General features: G+C 32.4%; 2 protein-coding genes across 2 annotated transcripts; one reads left to right on the forward strand and one right to left on the reverse strand.

Annotated features, from left to right (window-relative positions):
- Positions 1 to 1,952: 1,952 nt before the first annotated feature.
- LOC144838126 (uncharacterized) lies at positions 1,953 to 9,281 on the reverse strand. Its single transcript, XM_078693485.1, has 12 exons — positions 9,162 to 9,281; positions 7,514 to 7,625; positions 7,228 to 7,374; positions 6,652 to 6,795; positions 6,115 to 6,243; positions 5,628 to 5,802; positions 5,277 to 5,398; positions 4,039 to 4,695; positions 3,471 to 3,737; positions 3,082 to 3,225; positions 2,738 to 2,881; positions 1,953 to 2,435 (listed from the first exon to the last, which is right to left on the reverse strand). The coding sequence occupies exons 1-12, from the start codon at positions 9,279 to 9,281 to the stop codon at positions 2,065 to 2,067; spliced, it is 2,532 nt and encodes an 843-aa protein (XP_078549611.1). The 3' UTR covers positions 1,953 to 2,064.
- A 1,155-nt stretch (positions 9,282 to 10,436) lies between these two features.
- On the forward strand, positions 10,437 to 17,250 carry LOC144838127 (uncharacterized). The gene is made up of 12 exons (XM_078693487.1): positions 10,437 to 10,565; positions 11,067 to 11,160; positions 12,067 to 12,219; positions 12,509 to 12,712; positions 12,970 to 13,098; positions 13,237 to 13,414; positions 13,701 to 13,810; positions 14,102 to 14,731; positions 15,032 to 15,298; positions 15,499 to 15,648; positions 16,068 to 16,208; positions 16,406 to 17,250. The coding sequence occupies exons 1-12, from the start codon at positions 10,437 to 10,439 to the stop codon at positions 16,738 to 16,740; spliced, it is 2,520 nt and encodes an 839-aa protein (XP_078549613.1). The 3' UTR covers positions 16,741 to 17,250.
- The last annotated feature ends 294 nt before the right edge of the window (positions 17,251 to 17,544 follow it).

Below are 17,544 nucleotides of genomic sequence, written 5' to 3' on the forward strand. Positions count from 1 at the left end.
CTCTCCCTGCCTCAGCACTAAGGCCCTGCCACAGCCTTTTGGGGTCGTTTCCACCACATCACCAGATGCATTGATGTTGTCGCCTCATGATGTGTGGTGGAAAGGGGGACGTATGAGCTGTGAACCCCAAACACAGTGGCTCGCATAGCCTTAACTCTATTCCACCGACCAGCGTGGGAATCGAACCCACGACATACGTGTTGTTAACACGACGCTCAGACGACTGAGCTAACTGATCATTTTGGTTTTATCAAGGTTAATAGGATATTTATGACGTAATAATGAATTACGTAATACACGTATAAATAGACTATTATCAGCTGTTCAGTCATGTACTACTTTGTGGCCGAACGGGTAATGCTCAGGTTTGGTTGCTCTCAACTCTAGTAGATTGGGTTCGAACCTCTACGGATATTTTTTTTTTTTTGGAATTGGAAATAAATATTGTTTTTCTTTGATTTTGAAAGAGTGATATTTTGAGGGTTGTAAATGTCAGGCCTAAACAAGTGGACCTTTTTTTAAATAACAAAGTTGCATGGCATTCAATGTCACAATAATAGTTTTTCACTTTGACCAAAAATTACGAAGTGATTCATGGGACAATACATCAGTACGATCTCGACACACTTTATTCATTTTTATTTATTCAATTTCTGCCATATACATACATATATCATGTTTTTGATGTTTTTTTATAATTTTAAGAGCCTTGTCTGTGTACAAACTTCAAATTTTTTAAATATTTTATATATTTGACAATAAATGCTGTGCACGCAGCGCATTCATACAATACAAAGAAAGAGACAAAACGAAATATATAAGAGGCAAGGAAAGGCCAAAGGCCAAGTGCTAAACACCTATGCTAGTTGGTCAACCTAGAACAGTGCATGAAAGTAAACAAAATAATTAGGCCTACATTCTACAATTAAAGCATCTAGAAAGCGACCAACTACAAACATTTTCAACATCAAAATTATTTTAAAAATAAGTATTGAGATAATTTAATAATTTGGTTTTAAAAGAACTTAACAGATATATCTAAATAGTTACGAATTTCATTGTGTAATTAGTTATTCCAAATTCTGGTAACACCGTAATATTATATGATTGAAATGAAGATTCTGTTCTGCAGCGACAAATATAAAAAAGAGTAGGCCTACCAACAGAAGAAGAGCTATGAGTAACACGTTGTGGATTACGAATATTAAATAATATTTATTTCGGGCAAATGTCAGTTGGAGGTGATATAGGTGAAATGCATTACAAAATACATCAAACTAATGAAAGATTTAACCCTAACACCAATTAATTCAAATATTATAAAAAACGTTATCATTTCATGTTGGCGAACTGAATGCTAGGTAGCCGGGGACACCCATATAAACTCAAGTTTTAAAAGCTCTAGTCTTAATATAAGGAGGGACACGTTCTCCAGGAGACTTGTGGAATGCTCTGCCTACGGATGTAGTTTCATGTGCTACGGTGAACTCGTTCAAAGCAAAACAACTTAACGTCGCATGGTCCAACCACCCGCTGAAGTTTTCACCTTATATTGAATATGATTTTATCGTTAAGAGGGGCTTTTAAGCACTGAGTGCTTCGCCTCGATCCCGTAGACGAAAGTGTACGGGAAACAAGTAAACAAGTAGGCCTAATTTTACCACCTTAAGTGATTGCAGTATTAATATACAAATAATGCATGATTATGAGTATAATGGTACAAATAATGGCATGAGGAATTTATTTAGGTGTCATATAATTAAATTTATTAAATTGATGACGGTTGTATTTGGACAATTATTTAAAATGTAGCTTCGGTCAATTCACTGCATCTCTAAACTAATAAAAAAAATGATGTTTAGTAACGAATTTGCTTCCCATCACAAACATTTTATGGAGGTAACGATTTCTAACTAGAATTTTCAATAATATACAAAGATATGGGCATATTACTACCATATTTGGGCATATCACTACCATATTTGGGCAAATCACACTCAGCATTAGAGAAGGAACTCTTGTAGCTATCACGTTCAGTGGTATTTTCCACGTACGACTTTGTATTTAGATTTCTTCTAATTCTACTGCTTCATGGACCTCATCGTTATTGTCTGCCAACTGTCCTGCTTTTCGTGGTGGCGCGTTCTTCTCGATGTCTTTCCAGAAGCGTATCTTCTGTTCTTCGTCAATATTGCCGCCATTCCAATTAAGGTAAGTAATGGTCTTCAACAAACTTTCTATGTTCTTGTCCAGGTTCGGTACGTTTAATACATTTTCGTAAATTATCGGCAGTATATCAGCTCGTTGATTGAGCATGTTACCCAATGCAGTTTCGAATTCGTATTGACACCAACCGCTCTCAAGAAAAGCAGGCGAAAGCACAAGTATTGTCTTCCAGCTGTTATGTACCGCCTCTGTGATGTTATCTATAATGGCTAAAAGATAAGAACAGAAATGTTTTCTCAGTTCTTTTCGGAATTAAAGTATACATTTATACGTGCCCTTGTATAATTGGCACAGCGTATTTGAATGCTGAAAATAAAATTTTCACTGTGGAAAACGTTACAACCAATCAAAGCTCATGCTCGGTTGTGCGTATAAGTTTCCTCATATTGAAAACAATCTTAATCATATACTAGGCCTACCTTGGTAATTAAAGTTTAAACAAATTTGTTACACAGTTTTTAAATACACTCATGACTACATTTTGGACAAAAAAGGGAGTAAAACTACTTACTACTACCCGGTAAGAAGTTCTTGAAATGAACACAGACTTTGAATCCCATTTCTTCCAATTTTGGTGTCAAGACATTTATCACAAAATCTTCGTCACCTCCACCAGATTTATAAGCAATGAAGAAATCAAATTCTTTATCACCTTCTGTAAATAAAATGGAAAGTTGGTAGTTTTACTTAAACATTGTAATAAAAGAATATTGATTGATCGAAAGTGAATAATCAGGCTATATATTAAATATAATAAAATCATATTGATTGAGTTATCGACGAATCATACTATGCTGACGAAATAAATGATGATAATAGGATGATTATAAAAAATAAACGATTGATATTCCAAACCTCTGTTTTTGTAGACATTTTGGCGAGCCTGCATCAGTCTGATTCTAAATCTATATTTGTACACAATCAGTGAGAGTATGGCGACACAAACAATTGCCGCAAGCGCAGAACAGGGTAATATAATTTTTAATGATATTCCAATTCCTAAAAAGAAAGAGTACATTAATGTAGATTACTTTAACCATTTGTATCATGATATTTCCACGACTTTACTTCTAGGGGGCGTTGCTCAGTGCGTATTCTGTGTTTTAGACATGAATTCACAATTTCTATTTTAAAGTTTTAGTGTATGTCTTGTCTAGTCAAGTAAGTCAAATACTAAATTAATCATAATAAATTATTGTAAAATTGTATAATAACAACAATATTGTTAAATATCTCAAACTTACTTTTCACAGTCACATTTGTGACGTCAGCATATGACTTTCCAACTGAGTTTTCTACTTCACAACTTAATTTTGCATTGTTGAAATCTGTTGTAACACTAGTAAACTTCAAAATTGGATTTGGGTTAATTAATTTCGTTCCATTATATAGATTAACAAACCATACGTAGGAAGAAGGCATTGGATTTGCTTTTGAGCTGCATGTGAACATGAGATCCTCTCCTTCAGTTATGCTAGCACTTTCCGGATCTATCTCAACCACCGGTTTATCTAAGAACAGAAAATATTAATAAACTAGGGCCTGTTTCAATCATTATAGTTATTCAAAAGCTGTTTTAGAAATAGTTGCTTTGTTTAGGAACAAGGTCAACAGCCATAAGTCGCGTGCTTAAACACAAAACGCTTTTAGATTCGAAAAAAAGCTAAAATAGAGTTTAGAAATAAAACTTAATGTAAGTTAAACAAAAAGCAAATATTAGGGCCTATTAAGGTATTATTTAACGACACCGACGATACGACTTCTACAACAATTATATAATAAGGTACAATAATAAACTATAATAAGCCTTACATGTAACATTCAGGTATACTGTTTTATTCTCCTTTAAAATTATGGAGTTTTCTGCAACACATGTTACCACTCTTTTGTTGTCACTTACTGTCGCAGTTTTCAAAAACTCAATAGACGTATTAAATACTGAATTATCATCAGTTTCTACATATTTATTAGATTCCATAAAAGGTGAACCATCAAGAAACCATGATAGTTCGACGACTGGTTTACTGAGGTTAACTTCACATCTCATGTTGATAATGTCACCATTGCTGACGTCATATATATCAAGCACAGGCAACTTAATTTCCGTTGATAGACTATCATGCTTGAAGATTGACGGGAAAGGTTCTAAAGGATTCACATTAACAATGACATGTGACTCGGCAAATGTTAAATTGACGTCAAGAAAATCACGTCCAAAATAACACCTATATTCAGATTCGTCCAGTAGAGTAACGTTGAGAATTGTTAGTTTATATAGCCCATCGTCCGGAATATTCTTGATAATTATTGTGTCGGTCGAGTTGATTATTGAAAACATCTTGGAATTTGCTTGACCTTTCTTCCAAAAAGCAATTTCGACAGGTTCTTTAACTCGACACGTTATTGTAATGTTGTCGCCTATCAAGACAGATTGAATTTTAGGTCCTTCGATAAATGGAGTAGGAATTTCTGTCAAATAAAAAAGTAGTACTGTATAATTATCATTTTCATAAAGTATAGGCTTAATTTGTAGAACCAAGATGTGGAGTGATCTAGCTTGGTAGACCGACAGTTTATATCACACGCCGTTTACCATAAAGAGGGCAATATGGGCATGGTTCGAGGCCGACTTGCTACTAGTAAACCGTAGGTCCAGTGTACATTTTTCCTGAGTTCCTAGTTACTTATTCGAGAAGAGTAGGGGGTATTACCACCTATCTAATAGGACAGTGATTAATTTATTATTGGTAGTCATAAAATATTTATAATAAAGCGTATAGGAAGCCTAAATACAACTTTGCTTCTCAAAACAAATTATAGGCCTACAAAACAAATTGTTGGAAATTATCTAGCTTCGATGCAAACAAATACACTGATCATTCCTCTGTTGCTGCTTACTTTTTGGTAAGTAAGCACATAATAAGGTTAGGAATAATGTATAGACTGTAATCAATTGAATTATGCTAATTAGAAAAACCACTTACTCTTGGTATTTCGCCATGAAAAACTTTAAACTAAATGATCAATTAAAAAAGATATTGTAACGTTACCTAGCACATTAATATTGACGGTAGTTTTTAAGGATACAGATGTATTATTTGTGGTTTCACATGTATAGACACCATCATGCTCAGTTGTCACATTTGTTAGTTGAAGTACGGATTTCACAGGTCTAGTTAGAAATATAGATAATTGTTGTCAAAATCTGAATTTGTATTGTAGTGATCTACGATTATTTGGATATTGTTAATTAAATCTAAAAGATCAACTAACTGCAAGACGCTTGTCATTATTTACTTTTCTTTCTTTCTTTATTTATTCAATTTTCTGCCATATACAATACAAAGAAGACAAACTTTTTACATTACAGTTATAGTTTTTAATTCATTAGGCCTACTCACTTAGGGTAGTATTTTTCTGGCAGAATAGTTTTCATGGCCAAAAGTGTCTCGCCACTTTTAGTCCACTGAATATCAGCGTTTGTCAATCCATGAGATGTACACGTCAGGTCGTAGTCAGAACCCCAGGGAAGAAAGATATCTTTGAATTTCACATCTAGATCCAGAACAGGATTGACTATTGAACAAAGTAAAGATTGATTGTTATATAGTTTTTTTCTATTTAGTTGGTGCTAATCAAACAACTAGATCAAAGACTGAATTCAAAAGACACGTAGGCCTACATGACATAGACTCTTGAAGATGTGAGATTTGAGATTTAACACAAAACAAAACTGATCTAAAATAGATAAGTTTAACACATACAATAGATTCATAAAGAAATAATGTCTCGTATGTTCTTGCTTGTTTCATTAGATAGTCCTAATAATAATGGATGACGATGATTAATTTATAACACGAAGAAATAGCTACCGCACTCCAGACTTACGTTGTTCACATCTGTCACTTTCAAAGCCCATTGGACATAAACACGTGCCATCGAAACCGTGGCAATTTACTCCATTTGAGCAGTTACACGGTTGATTACATTCTAAGCCGTACCTCTGATAAGGGCAACCTGAAACAGATCTATATCATTAGGAACTTAACTCAACTTGAAAATAATATTAAGAATCTTATTAACATAATAATGTTTAGTATATTTTTTAAATCTTTCTTAGTGGTTTGTAAAAAAGAGATAGATGATAAATTCTAAAGTCACTGGCACAGCTAGCCAACAAGAATTTAGTCTGTCTGAAATTGAACTTATTTGGGCATACTAGAGTGAGTCCAAATTATACCTACATTATAGCCTACTCAGTACTCATAAGTCTAAAGTGGCCTAAAAAGTGGTAAAATAATCAAATAAATAACCAAAGTAGGACGCATCAAATTGAGTATAAAGCTATTTAGTATTAGTGGAAGTGAAAATAGGGCCAAGTTGGACCAAAATGAGAATGTTCTGTAACTAGAATAATTGACTTGCCTAATACTTGAATTGTAAAATGCAGTGTTGCAACTTTAAATTCTTCATTGACTATTCCATTGCAAGATCCAATTATAGGTCCCTCGGCATGTAGATTATCAAACAACATAAGTATTGTCCATTCATTAGGGCTACTATCTATGCCTATAAACAACATTCAAATCAATCAATCTATACGGTACTTAAGACCGTACTTGCTGTTTTTTGTAAATTATTAATGGAATCAAAGTATAATATATTCTCACGATAACACACACGTTAATATGACATAATATATAGATACTCATTTCATTTCCTGTAATTTCATTCGATGTCAAGAACATTGTTTTAAATAATGGCATTACATAAATCATTTTAAAAACCATCATTGGGTACCTTGACTAGAAGTTTTGTTTGGTCATATGCAAGATCATACAAAAAGGGTTAGGGGTTAAAGGTTAATAACTACAAAATAACAACAAAAAACATTTCAGAAAAAGCTGTCTATACGTTATTGTATAAATGATAAATGTGATTTTGAAATCAAAAACATTTTTCATTTTTGTTAGATTACCGATATAAAATCAGAAGTTTTACCTGTGTCGTTGGTTAACAACTGTACTGTCGGGATACTAGACTGGATCCCTGGATCAGAGTACTCGCAGTCAAAACGTGTTGTCAATCCATCCTCTACTATAGGCCTCAAATAATGGTTTACAAATATAAGGAAGACATCTAACTTACCTGTATTAACAAACAATCACATTAAATAAAATAATAGCTAAATAGCTAAAATTACAAGTTTTGAATAACAACTTGACTTGAATCTGCATGTACAAAGCGGACGTATTGCGAGCTTTGAATAGAAATAAACAAATCTTACAAGTGTGTTCAATGTTATACAACCGATTGGTAATTGTTACTGGCTCATCTTTGTGACCAGCACCAGGATCTAGTGCAGTTATACTGAAATCACCAAACATCAACTGTGCATTCTGAATAAAAAGAAACGCCCAATTTTTAGGTAATAGAGTAAATACAGTAGAACCCCTAGTAAGGGGGAAATCTTCACAATCCAACACATTTTTCACATAATGCTTAAAAATTATAATTTATGCAGATGAACTAGTTACATCGCGGATTTTTTCAAGGTATAATTCCGTACCGTAATGTTTGCAATATCGGTCCTTAAGATGTTTATAATCTTATAAACTTATTGACTGAAATAATTAGTTGGAACTACATTTTTCGCCTTTGCACGCACGACATAGGCCTACGCATGTTTAATTATAGATTTTAATATATTAATACAGAGCCATATATATATAAAGAGTTTCGACATTGCGTTCACAGATTTTAGAAAGTCACGTGGTGTGCACACCGGTCATTGTGTCCAACTATGCTTATATAGCGTATGGAGTCGAGTCATTTGCTTAAAAAATGTAAAACATTCACAAGGCTTTAAATATCGAATTTAATATCATCACAACATTTGGGAAAGAACAACATTATTTATCAAAAAAATTGTAATTGAAACAAAAGAAAGGTCAAATTGACAGGGAGTCATCGAGTTTTTGGTGAATTTAACCGTTTATTTTGTGGACCGTTTTATAATGAAAACATTTTTTGATTTTTTTCTGCCGAAGTGACTAACTTTGTTTCCATGTTTTTGAGGGACAATACATCTTTAACTAAAAGATGTTTACATTTTATTACATATAGAAAAAAAACCCCATTTTTATGTTATGTAAAATTATTAAGTAAAATAAATAGTTTTACATGTTATTAAGAAAAAAGTGTATTAATAGTAAACTTTCTCTATAGACAAGCATCTTTTCTAAAAGAATAAGACAGAAAGATTCTTTGCTATGCCATCGATCACAAGCACTTTGAAAATGCTTGTTCATCGTGGTACACGATATCACCTAAAACACTAAAAAAATGAACTGCAGATTATGCAAATATCCTAAATTTCTGTCCTCTATTTCACGTAGTACAAAGGGAACTAGATAGCTTAGGGGTTGAGGATAGACTGATTCAAATTAAATTGAAAACTGTGCACAATTGCAAAACTTAAAAAAAAGTTTATGTAACTATGCTCGTTCTGCTTTACCTTTGAAAAACATAATTGGAATATTTTCAATGTTGTTATGATTTATAAATAAACAATAACAAATTCTTGTCAGAGCTACACTTTAACGTTGCGATAATTGATGAATATTGAAACTAACAACATGCAGTACCACTCAATAGCACCCGGTTCGCGGTACTGTTATCTAGATTTGTTCAGTCTCATAAGAATATTTGGTAAAACGACATCACATGTGTTTCAGATGCATCATATACCGTAACCTAACTTTACATGATACAGGCGCACAATGCGATACAAATGAGATGTATTGTATTACCAAATATTCCTATGATCCTATGATTCTGAGCAAACTTTGTAATATTTGGAGATACAGCACTGAGTATCGGCTAACAATACAAGACTATCCTATACCGTATAGCATTTAAAGATAAACACTTACATTTTCTGACAGTGACACCACTTCTTGTTCTTCTTGACAAAACGGATAGTATGTTTCAAATAAAACAGGCGTGCATGTTACAATGAATACATTAAGCAAAACTATCGGATAGAAGTTCATTTTTATTTGGTTGTATTGAAGAATACCGTAGCGTAAACGATAACTTTCGATCGTAGATCTTAATCAGGGTTTACTAATAAAACAGATACAGTTTGGAATATATAACATAGGAAGTGATAGGTTGAAGAAAAGGTATTATAATAATGTAGCCAATCAGATACAAGAATATTGGCAAATATTATGTACGAAAATAGTATACGTAGATTACAAAGAAATACATAACAAAGAGATGTACCGGGTAGTATGGATAAGCAAATGTAATGGAACTTTATCTAGAAATTGTGATTTAAATTGCGTTAGCATATAATAACAATATAAACAACAACAGTTATACCATCTAATATAGGCTCATATATTGTTGTTATGTAGTATTCATTTAAATGATAATTTAACTTAAAATAGCTATCCAGGGTTGTACCATAAAGGTGAATGGGGTTGGGGTGGTATGGGCGAGATGCAAATTCTCGTGTAGTTTTATGGCGGAGTTTCATTAATAAGGTCAAATTTTACATCTGCTGCAAAAGTTTAGATGTAAACTCTGGAAGTTTTGGCTAGAAGGTGTGAAAGGAGTATAGGCGTAAAATATGTAGCATATATAAATATAAAAATGCCAATAAAGTAATTGATTGAAATAGCATGCATTGCAATTACTATCAACAATATACGTTAACATTTTACATTAATGAACACAATTTTGATAGAAGGGGGTTTTTCAATATCTTTATAAATAGAAATTCAAGGAAATAAATGGAACAACAAGTTAATAAAGTGGCTATTTCTGACAAACCAGTGGCTATCTCTGACGAAAACAGGATACTCAATATTTCGGTACTGTCATGCATGTTGTAAATTATCAAATCATAAGAGATAACAGATTTATTGCGTTTGTAGTTCTTTGTTCATATTTGCACACCATCACAATCTGAAATGCACAGAATCATTGTGAAAGAAACAAAAGTTGGATGAATACAAGTAACACAGAATATTTTATTTAACTTTTTGAACAAAAATCAAGGAAGTAAATGAAACCATAGAGAAGTTAACAATACGTATTTGAGTACCCGAAAGGAGTATAAGAAAGAAATCGGTATAGGTACAGTATAGCCTAATTGAGCTGGAATCATCGTAGTTTGTCCATGTTGATCATTTTTCATGATGTTTTCCTCTACAGCAGCAGCGTTTACTATTATTCTATTTAATTATGTAGCTATAGCTGATAGCAATGTATATGACTTATCATGCTTTAAAAAGTTTACCAACTACAACGAAGAAAAAAATTCACAAGTAAGTAAACAAGGCCAACAGCCATAAGTCGCGTGCTCTCAGAAAAAAATGAACTTTCAAAAAGTAATGTACTTTAAAACTTTTCTGTACATCAAAACAGACCGACAGACCGACCGACCGACATAGTGAACTATTGAGTCGCGTCCACGCGACTAATTGTCTGTACATCAAAACAGTTAAAAAAGTACAGAAAAGCGATAAAACGCATAGTGATACTGGACCGACAGACCGACAGACCGACAGACCGACATAGTGAACTATTGAGTCGCGTCCACGCGACTAAAAAGAATACATACTACCCTTTAGGAGAGTAAATGTCCGATAACAAAAATGGTGTATGGCTTTACTTAAATTTTTGCTTACATTAAGGTAGAAGAAATTGTTGATATATGATTAAAACATTACAATTTTTTAAAATAAGTATTATAACAGCTCTCGAAGTAAAATATTAAGTACTAAATAGAAATTTGAAATGAAGTGACAACATCTTATATCTTTTAGAGACAACTAGTAACGGCAAACGTCGATATAAGTAATATTACATCCAACTATGACTTTTATGATATCAGCGTGGCTTCATTCCTTGAAGGAACATGTGAGTAACAATATTTAATTACAACTTCAGATGCCTATTAGAATTAGTATCAGCAGAAGTATATGCACTGTTTACTTATTCGTTTGTATAGATTGCACTATTATGTGACAAATTTAGGCTATAGAAAAAATATTTAACGCAAACAATTTAAACACAATAGTAATTATAGTAAAAGTATACAATAAATTGATTGAATAACATATTGCACAATTGTCAATATTTTACACTAGACTAATTGCAATCAGCTAATTGTAAACAAATGATGATGATTATTAGACTAGTAGACTAGGATGACGCAAACTAGTTTTGTTTGCAGATACTGTAAAAGGTTTACAGATATTAACTAAACATTCTGAAGATTAGGGATTTAGGAACAACAAATATAATACCGTATTTTATTATTTAAAAAGTGGAAAAATACAAGATTTTGAACAATGGTTTTATAAGGGAAAGTCTTATATTTGGGTATAGTATTTAGTTTTTAATAGCTTGTGGAAAAGTGCAGGTGCAATTTACAATGACGTCCATTTTAAATCGACAATTCGATGAATGGAATCGAATATTAAAAGAAACTTCATTTACGTTGCTTATAAAAAGAGAAAGCATTATTTAACGCACAGAGTTTATTTTATTGTAAATTGTTTATATTGTTGTATTCGGGCGATTGGCCTATGCAAATAACAAATGTCCTATACAATGTTCCTAGGAAATATATTACTATTGTATAATACAGTAATCTAAAATGCACGGAGTTTATTGTTTACGTCTCTTTATTTTTACAACCTATTTGTACAAAATAATAGGAAATTTACTGAAAAATTCGCTTCAGATTTATACTTGTTTTTGGTCTCTTATTTTAAAATAAACGTACTGCAAATACTTAATCTAAATATGTATACATTGTAGGTGGAATTCATGTTTTTGTGCATATAAATGGACCGTACGCATTATACCAAACTTATTTTTTACTCTACGATGAGATGCCTGTTTGTGAGTGGAAGGACAAAACTGTACTGTCTTCAATTCCCAAGGCGAAAGTGGTATCGCTTGGTAGAAGTGGTATACTACAAAAATATTATTTTAAATTAAAGACGTTTATGTTTGAGTGGGATGGGAAATACATTATTAATAAAACGCAATTTAGATGGAAATTTAGATAGGCCTACTAAATCTCTAGATTCACGCGATGACACGTAAATTGTTCATTTGTTTCAGCATTTTGCAGTATTAGTATTAGAATTAGAGGATGTGCACCAATCATCTGTAATGACGATTTTGTGTAGGCCTACAGACAAGGGAACATTTTCAAATATAATAAAATAATTAGGGTATAATGTTTTTCCTTTAGATGTTCTCGGTGCACCTTTTCCTGTAAATACTGAATATGTTTTGCCAACGGAATGGCCGACTGGAATTATCATAGATACGTTCTTTCCACACATCGTCGTTCAGGGCAATCATGTTTTGGAAGCATCTTGTAAATTTTCTTTCTTCTCAGACGAAGTACACATTTTTACCACAGGAGAAATCTTGCTTAGCATTCAAATAAATGGTAGGTACTGCATATTTTGATATTGACCTACTAAAATAATAACATTTAGCTTATGTGCTCCTATCATAGAAAGACAACCAGACCATTCGACCATTCACTAATCGTGTTCTTCTATCATTATAATTATTATCATCATCATGATTATACTTAATCATCCCATGCGAATTAGTAACCACATTAAGGCAGAAGAAAGTTATTATTACTTTGTCATTCAAGAAGACATACAACAATAAACAACATTTTATCTGACTTTACAGGATGTCCACTGGGAAGATATGGAATACAGTGTCACCAAGTTTGCAATTGTTCTCAAGACATCCAATGCCATAGTTTCAACGGAGCATGCATATGTCCAATAGGTCTCACAGGAGAGACTTGTGAAAAACGTACGTAATTGTTGGATCAACGGAAATTGAATAATAAAATCATAGCAATATTACAAATATCCCATGCCTAAATTGTTTTCACTCCTTATTTCGTATATATACGAATATACTGTATTGATAACTTTTATCGTTTATTAGTTGATCCATATTTGGAAATCGACACTGAAAATCTATACATTAAATGGGGGTCACCAGTTATACTTAACTGTACAGCACATGGATTTACAGATTCAAACCTGACTATGTCATGGCAACGAAACAATACACGTTTAGAAAACACCACAAGGAAACTTTCTGAAGTTGACTATTACCCACGGTATGTATTGTAGTTCTAAGTCGTATAAAGTAGTTTTATTTCCAACTAATAGCTTTTCAAACAACAACATTAGGCCCATATTCTTTATGTATAGATAAATTTATTTATTTTTTATATTACACATATAGTTACGTATATTATACAGTAAATAATGTTTTAAAATCAGAAAGTTGATGAGGCCAATTATTAAAAACATTTATTTACTTTAATTTAAAATCGAAGAACGGGCAAATAAGCAAAGCAAATTATATGAGTAAATAGTAAACATATGATGATTGTTTTGCAGCCCAATTCAAGTGACTTATAATATAGATAACACCACGGAATCTGATAATGACATCTACCGATGTGTTGCCAACAATACGATCGTGAGAGAAGTTACAATCACAGTAATTGGTAAGACCAATGCTTAAGATTGATTATATTTTATGATATAGTAATAGTAATAGTAATGATACAAACTTTATTACTAAACAAAATCCGTACAGGATACATTTTGTTGTTTGTTTGTTTTCAATATTCTTTCATTTAATTGGTATTTAGTAGGCGTTACAAACGTGATAAACTTCTAAACGAAATCTGGAAGGAAGATGTTACATAGATGAAACGCTGAAAAACACCTTTCATTACTTCTTAATATCTAACACCATTGAAAGGTACAATTTTAATAATGTTTTTATACTGTAGATCTTCCAAATCCATTCATCAAGACCCCTAGAAATCAGACAGTTGTGTCCGGATCTAACATGTCATTGGTGTGCCAAGTGCGTCCTTTTGCTGGGGTAGTGAAATGGACACTAAACAACAAAATAGTTAGCAACATTACGATACTTCAAAACACTGAGAACCGCATGATATCTTCGAATGTTCTAGATGGTGAATCAACGTTGATAAATGAACATGCAAATCTAGAAGACGAAGGCGTATATAGGTGTTTTGTAGGTCATACATTCGAACCAGACGACATTAACTTTGCAGAAGCCTACGTAACAATTATTACCCCGCCTTCTGGTGACTATCCAGTAATCGAAACTACAACAGAGAGTAGCATGTTATCCGTTTCAGAAGATGATTTAATGGTGTTAACTTGCAACGTTTACGGAATTAGACCAATTCCCAAACTTAAATGGACAATTGATGGACAAAGTTTTAATTTCCAGGAATCCTTTACATTTGTGGAAACAGATTCGCAGTTCGACGTAACAAATACCATTACATTTGCCGCTCATCGAGATTACAATGCAAAATACTTGACGTGTACGATGGAGAGTGACGAATTTGATAACGCACAAACGTCAATGTTGTTGAATGTAACGTGTAAGTATCAACACATATTACTGAAGTACACGTATAACAAATATTTATCAATGAATATACATTAAAAATCATTTAGGTCTAGGCCCAATAAATCTAGCATCAATTAGCCTACTGATTGTTGTTTGTATTACAGAGAAATGTATCCTTAAATTATGAAGATTAACAAATTAATTTCGATCTTAAAACTAAAAAAATAACTATTATAATAACTGTATTTTCGGATAAGATTATCCTTTTGATGTATATAAAAAATACATAAATCACAATAATAATATTCATGACTACAATTTTGTGTTTCAGACAAACCTGTAATACGATTTCAACCTAGTTACATAGATATCCTAGAAGGAGACGATCTACTCGTTACATGTATTGGTGACGGTAACCCGGATAATATATCATATCGTTGGGAATGTGATCAACCTAACAGCGACACAGTTCGTCAATATGGACAAACATTCAGCATCCAAGATGTTTCTTCGTCTAGCTTAGACAAATCAAAACTCCGCTGTATCGCATCTAATGATGTTGGTACCGGTTTCCGAACTCTTGACGTAAACATTCGTGGTAGGCACAATATTTTACGTTTAGGTCGAGATACTCTCGAAAAACAATAATATCAAAGTATTAGAATGCTTAAATATGTGCAAACCTATAAATCCAACCCAAAGTTAAGTTCATGAATATTACCTAAAATAGCATGGTATCCCAAGCGGTTAGTTTGTACTATCTAAAATACATTGAAATCTTATGCATTAACTTTGTAGGAAAAGGCATTCCGTTGGAAGTGGTGCTCCCTATATTAGCTGTGATCGTACTCGCTATGCTTGTACTTTTCCCACTGATGGTTTATCGATATCGAAACAAAATTCAACGTATGGCTGAAAAGTTTCAATTACCAGAAGATTATGCGAAAGGTAATAATAACTGGTTTTGATTTTAATAATAAAATAAACCTCCATGGTATATTGACGTGATCGGTACACTTTTCCGAGTAAGTAAGTAATATGTATTGCTTTCCAAAAACTGTACAATATATAAAACAGCATAATATTTGAATGGAAATAAATACAAAGAATAATACAAATATTAAACTTGATAAATTAAAGTCCAAAAGCTTGTTTCTGAGTTTTAAGAAATTACCAATAATTTTGTAATAATACCAATACTAATATACTGGGTATAGTAGCACAATATTTGAACAAGCACTCTGTGTAATTTGATAAAACTGAATTTCAATAATGTGTACACGTATGTTTTCAGATTTATATACGAATTTAAGAAGTATTTGAACAGTGATTTAGAGAGACTTTATACTTCAGATTTTTATTTTTAGATGGCAAAGAATTTGACGTGTTTATTTCGTACAGAGGCGGCACTGAAGAAGAGACATTTGTGGTACAGAAACTTGTTCCAAATTTAGAGATGATGGGTTTTACCGTTTGTGTTCATTACAAACACTTCCTTGTCGGAAATAGTAAGTTTTAGATTTTTGGATGCAAGAAGGCATTGTCATATATGTGTAAACCGTATAATCTGTCTTTAAAGTGTAATAAACATTCTATTTACTAATTATGAATGAATGAATTTATTTCAAATTCGGCAGTCACTTTATACACACTAATTATAACAAAAGAAACATATATTAAATATTTTTGTTATTATTTTTTAAAGCAATTATGCAGAATATTCTTGATGCAATTGGCAAGAGCAGAAAGACAATCATTGTCCTATCGCCTGCTTTTGTTGAAAGTCAGTGGTGCCGTTACGAGTTCATTACAGCGTCAGCAGAGATCAGGAAGTCAGAATTTAATGTTATTCCTTTAATGTATGAAGACATTACAAAGATGCCAAAGGTTGACGTCATAATAAAAGAACTACTCGATCGCATTAACTACATAACTTGGCCACGTGACTATAAGGATGATGATCCAGACGTACTTCGTTTTTGGGAGCTTATGAAACATGCAGTGACTAGAAAAATATCGCCTGTAGAAGCTTTAAAGTAGTAGGGTATGAATATACGACTGAAAAAAGCACACCCTATGCCTCTTCCCTTTTTGAGACAAACATGCACAACATATATCAAAACCTAGCTCGCCTAATGGAAAAATGTGTATAATCTGTTTACGTTAGTTACGTTAGGTATTCTGATTGATGTCACTATTTGCTAGTTGCAAGTTTTAAATTTTCGTTCTACAATACAGAAATTGGTTGATGGGTTGTTTATAATTATAATAATTATTAGAATTAAAGTATTAGTGAATGTGTTTTAGTTCATGAAGTAGTATACCAGCTTTCGAAAGTAGAAATATGCCTAATAGAATAATGTATTTATAATTTAAATTTTATATTTTGAGGTTTATAATTCCATGCCAGTTAATTTTTATTATTCATTGAGTAAAGGGTAACTACAAGTTTTTTCAACAAAGCAGAAATACAATTAACACAAATAACAGCTTTATTTATATATCTTTTCAGTGACTTCTTTATTTCTCTTTTGTGGTGTTGGTTTACTCGTGTAAAGGTGGTACAATTACAGTTTATGGGCAAGTTGCCTCTTCAAATGTATTCATTATTTATTAACAGCAGTTTTTAGGTAATCTTGAAAAGGCACGGACTTTTATTTTTGTCTTACACACTATTGATGTAGAAAACTATGAAAACAATTTCAACTTGATTGATCTGTGCTGAAGGCATTTTGCCTCTTTTGTTATTTTACAACAATATCAGTATTGTTGTCTCTCTCACGGAGAGTTCTATATACAAACGCTTTCGTGAAATCACATCATATTGCTGTCTACCTGTCAATT

This window comes from Antedon bifida, chromosome 3 (assembly GCF_963402885.1).
Source record: "Antedon bifida chromosome 3, ecAntBifi1.1, whole genome shotgun sequence".
NCBI classification, from domain to species: domain Eukaryota; kingdom Metazoa; phylum Echinodermata; class Crinoidea; order Comatulida; family Antedonidae; genus Antedon; species Antedon bifida.